General features: G+C 47.9%; 1 protein-coding gene across 1 annotated transcript; it reads right to left on the reverse strand.

The window, feature by feature from the left end:
- Window positions 1–625: 625 nt before the first annotated feature.
- LOC144722316 (DNA-binding protein inhibitor ID-2-like) lies at window positions 626–3,977 on the reverse strand. Its single transcript, XM_078600476.1, has 3 exons — window positions 3,552–3,977; window positions 2,655–2,724; window positions 626–1,979 (listed from the first exon to the last, which is right to left on the reverse strand). The coding sequence occupies exons 1-2, from the start codon at window positions 3,816–3,818 to the stop codon at window positions 2,671–2,673; spliced, it is 321 nt and encodes a 106-aa protein (XP_078456602.1). The 5' UTR covers window positions 3,819–3,977; the 3' UTR covers window positions 626–1,979; window positions 2,655–2,670.
- Between the last annotated feature and the right edge of the window lie 1,228 nt (window positions 3,978–5,205).

Genomic DNA, 5,205 nt, shown 5'->3' on the forward strand with positions numbered 1-5,205 from the left:
AGAGCCCATTGATATGCAATCTTTTAAACAAGTGTGGCCTCAGCTTTGCAAGCACAAACTCCCACGACTGCCACCTGGGAATTTTTAAAACCCCGTTTGTCAAAGGACCCAGTGGCAAGATCATGCATGACTTGCCCACTGTGTACCAGTGTCAATGGCAACATCACCTCCCAACTTGCAAGCTGTACAAATAAAAAGGTTCCCACATAAACCACAGTTACCCTGGCATTGCGCTCCCGCAAGAGATAGTCGCAATAGGCAGCAGCCACCTGGTTAAATAATAGGACACGGGCGTTATGTATCCACTGCCGTAGTGGCACCAACAGTACTACCCAAACACTTGAGCCGCTAGGCAACTATACGCCCAGCTTGCCGGGAATGTATTTAATACCCCTTATCTGGGTTCCGTGACGGCGCTGTTCAATAGAAATACAGCGAGGGTGAAGTGGAAAGTGTAGCTCAAAAGTGCAATGTTGCTTCCCGGAAAACCGAGTGTTGTTGTGTACGAATCGTGTGGTGGGCTTAGTCGAGGGTCAGTCTCGCCAGACGGCGGAACGAAAATGTGTCGGGGCAGATATTAAGCCATGGTGTCACTCACGGTGCAAGCAACAACGCAAACAAGGGCTTTAGGAAAAAAATGGTACATTTTAATATAAAATATTTTTCAACAAGGCGTGCCATATACATAAAAGGTATAGGCGAGTGTTAAAACAATGTTTTTCCAACAAGGCGAGTTTTGTCAAAGCAACATTATACACGGTCCATCATCATGGTCAGTAATGATTTATACACGTCGCCTGATACAGGATACGATAATCAAAGTGTTGCATCAAAAGGTAAAAAAACGTGTCATAAAGAGAGAACAGAAATAACAAATTTACAAGCGAACTTACGTGCAGCCAAGTTCGGAACATTTTTTGTACTTTTCTGCTGACAAAATTTTACTCTGTACACAATCCCCCCCCGTTTTTTCACAGCCTCGGCCACTCTCGCAGAAATTGACCCAAACACGCACGCACTTTGCATTGCCATTGGTCTAACAAAAAATATAAACTTTATATATTATATACATATTACACACAAGCAGCCACAGTTGTTAACGCAAACTGCCAGCAATCTTTTTTTTTTACAAAACAGTGCTTGATTGCAGCGGTACCCCACACCTCTTGAACCGATCTCAAGCTGCCCCAGTGGTGGTGGTAACAGGCTCAGGACTTGAGCCGCAAACAAGCACTGTTAAGACATTGGTCCACGAAATACCCTCTAACAGTTGTGCAGCACTGCCTTGTTGAGTGTACGTGCGTACGTACGGCAACTAACTTCCTCTCCCGTCAGTAAAGTGTCTCTCAGTACTGCACTTGCAGCAATCGCCAAACCTATACTACTTTTAACAGCAAACGAACCCATTAGTCCCCAACTCCAATTGCTCCCGTTTACATTTTCACCAGGTCCAGAGGGTGTGCAAATGTGTTTAATGCACCGGTTTGCATTCAAACGGCGAGTGGCGAAAATGTTGAAGTGTGCATCATTATCATGCATGCCAGCAGGCCCCTGTGGGGCCGGGGGTCTAGAGTTTGGGGGAAATGCTGCATCACTGAAAAATTGTTCTGTTTTTTTCTCTTTTCGGAAATTGTGAAAATGTAAAAGTCCAAGCAGCTGCATTTTACAAAACACCAACCCACAACTTGGAAAATCGACATTAGGTTTTAAAACGCTAAGGAATAACAAAAAAAACACTAGACATTGTTTCTTTTAGTTGTTTAAATTACTTGCTAAAAAATATAAAGCGGTGTAAAAAACAAGCTAAGGAATGACTGAGATCCGTTGGTTTCGAAACATTCGTCTGCTTGCGGCACTCTCCGCGTGCTTGTGGCGACTCTTCTTGGGGACGGACACACGTGGAGTCAAACTTCCTTTTTTCTCCCAAGTCGGCGCACGCCCCCCCGCTCGTTCCAAGGGGGAGGACGAGAGAAGGAATGCTGTGGAGAGGGGCACAAACAAGAGTGGCGCGGTTAGAAGCGGCTCATTATCCTGGGTTAAGAGGTGCTGTGTGTGTGTGTGGAAAGGAGGGAGGGGTACGGGTGGCCTTGCCAGGCGGGGAGCAGACAGCCTGGCGCCTGTCAGGAAATAACTGTGGACATTCCCCCCCCCCCACAAGAGACGCCTCCCCCTACAGCCCCTGGATGCACACAGCTGCAGCCTCCCTCCCCTCCCAACACACACACATCCAATCCCTCCCACCCTCGAAACACACACAACCCAAATCTTCCCTCCCCCTGCACACACCCACCCAACCCACCCACCCCCCTTCCACCCTCTTCTCAGCATTCAAAACAGCCAACAGGCAGCCAGCTCATGCTCTGGGTATTGCACAAGTTACTCGTTTTGTTTTTGCTTCGCAACCAGTGAAAAGGAGAGCAAGAAATCGCAAAACACTGCGTGCCCCCCCCACCCCATCATGTGATTTTAAATGTCAGAGGCCCACTCTTTTAGGATTTTGGTGATGCTGTTTTTGTGTTTTCAGCACCCCCCCCTCCACCGCCCCATTGCCAATGAATGCTGGATCCAAATGGTTTGAGTTATAGATGCGGACTGAACTTGCTGATAAACAAAACTGGATTGAAAATTGATGAGTTAAACTGCCATGCGCTTACCAAAATCTCGCGAATCTCAGCAGCAGAGAGTTTCGTTGTTTCCGGTCAAACTTGCCATGTCTGCGCACACCTGGAAAGAGAAACGGAGAAAAGAACATCGTCAATTACACATCGCCACAGCTTCACAAAGTTAGCTGTCGGTTCTCGTACCCACCGTACCACCACCACCCCCCCTTTCACTTGTCATCACTACCACAGATCACTCAATCCCGTGTCACTTTGACCCGTAAACATTATCGCTGTTTAAAATACCAAGGTGTGAACATTCTCTAAGTTGGCGTGGTGCGTGGGTGGGGGAGCTTTTTAAAATAACACCATCGAATGAGAATGTGGCCAAAACTGAGGAATTGTAATCATGGACGAGTTATATTGCAACTCTTGCCCTGCATCTCGCCGAATAGCTACGGCACACATGGCCCATCCTATAAAGTCAACCTCTTCCAGAGCTACGTGACCGCTCAAAGTGGCAATTTCAGCAGCCCCAGGTGTTTGATAACCCACTTGGGCAAATTCGGCGTTTTATCAATGAGCCTAATACTACACTCATGACTCAAATGTCTCTTCTTCACCATGGTGACATTAGGATTATTCGCATCCCTTCAGGAAGTGAACGACCAATAGATACGTTGAGTATACCAACTTTCGAAATGGCTTTTTTCCAGGCAGTTTAAGTGTGGAGACTAAATCTTTCCCAGTGCTCAATACGCATATCATTACTGACCTGGCTTGCCACACTTGGGACTGAATGATCGTGCCAAGAAGCCTCTCGACTCGTGCTCACCAGAGCGACACCCCCCAGGCCACCCTCACACAAGCCAGCCCAGTCTGCCCCCATCACCTGGCCCATCACCTGGCCCATCACCTGGCCCATCACCTGACACCCGTGTCACTGCGTACCTGCTGTGCGTCGCCGGGCGCTCCCTCCTCCACAGGGCCCTCGTCCAGTGCCACCTGGAGGTCCAGGATGTAGTCGATCACGTGCTGCAGGATCTCCATGCGACTCGCCTTGCGCCCCGTGGTCGCCAGCGTGGGCACCAGCTGGCTGAGTCGGCTGTAGCAGCCCTTCATGTCGTACAGCAGACGCTCCTCGGCCAGCCGGTGGACGGCGGCGGCGGCTTCGGCCGACTGACGGTGTACGGAGCGGACGGGACTCACGGCCTTCATGGCTGTGATGTTAACAAGAGGTGGTTGTCGGTGGTGGTAGTTGTTGTTGTTGCCGGCTCAACGAACGACAACACAAACACGTGCGGCGAACAGGGACAACCTCGAGATGCTATTTCGCTAAGCGCGGTCAAGTGACAGGTGACGATGCCTCGCGTTGCCCCCGCGCGCGCTCCTTTTATACTCGAGCTCGCGGTCCCCGCGGTCCAATGGGAGAGCGCGAACCGCGCAGAGGGCGGGGCCACGGCGCGAGAGCGCGGCTTTGATTGGCTGAGCGCCCTGCACGGGGCGGGGGGGGGGAGTTGGTGGAATGTCCCACTGGGGGTTCTGTCATTGTGAGTGTGTGTGTAAAGGGTGTGTGTGTGTGTGTCTGTAAGGAGTGTGTGTGTGTAAGGAGTCTGTGGGGGGGGGGTGACGGAATGCACTGGGGCGAATACCAGCGCTTATTGTCGCTTCCCAGTGAATGATGTCGCCTCCAGCAAATACCCACACACGCACACCTACAATTACATTACATACACCGCTTCACTACTGTATACGTATGCATTACACACGACGGTATACGCAGTGTACATGCATTCATTACCACCCGCATCACAACATATGCACACGTGAATGTATAACACACCGACATCACATACCACTAAGTGGCAGTGACGTCACAACGTCGCTTGTGCCAGGTTAGGTGCATCTAAATGCTGATTCTATACACGTGCATTAAACGATGTGTGTAGACACACATTAATTTCGCACGTACCTGAATCATCACATCTACTGCTGTGTATGCATTACTCTGTGCACCGATGTGACATTTTGTATCGAAAATATTATGTTCACATTTTATTTTCAAATTGAACATAGAATATACAGTATGCAACATATACCGTGTACTTGGGCGTATATCTCCTGGAGGTAAACCCCCAACAGGTCAACATTTCATTGATGATGTTTGAGATATTAATTTAACGTTCAATAAGAGACAGCATCCTGCAGCATGTGTCAATGTTGCGAGTTATACATACCTCATGGCAACATGCACTTTGTCTCCAATTTAGTAAATAATATTTTTAGGCTCATTTAAAAAAAAAATCATTAATTTGCAAGATATAAAAACATTTTTCGCTTAAATGAAAATTCATTTTGGCACTTTGGCTGAAAACATTTATTTGTTTTGGTTATTTGTATCAACACCAGTATACGGCAGTCACTGGAGTATTTAACAAGACACGGTTGGCTACGTACGGTGCCAAAGAAGTTATACATACATGACACATCTCGAGTTTTCATTTAAATAGTCTAGATTTGGTTATATTCTTGAATATATAAAGAGGACTGAAAATAGCTTTTTTTATCATCATTAATCGTCTACCCACTGCTGGATAAAGGGCCT

Source organism: Lampetra planeri, chromosome 14 (assembly GCF_965212315.1).
Source record: "Lampetra planeri chromosome 14, kcLamPlan1.2.h2, whole genome shotgun sequence".
Lineage (NCBI taxonomy): Eukaryota > Metazoa > Chordata > Hyperoartia > Petromyzontiformes > Petromyzontidae > Lampetra > Lampetra planeri.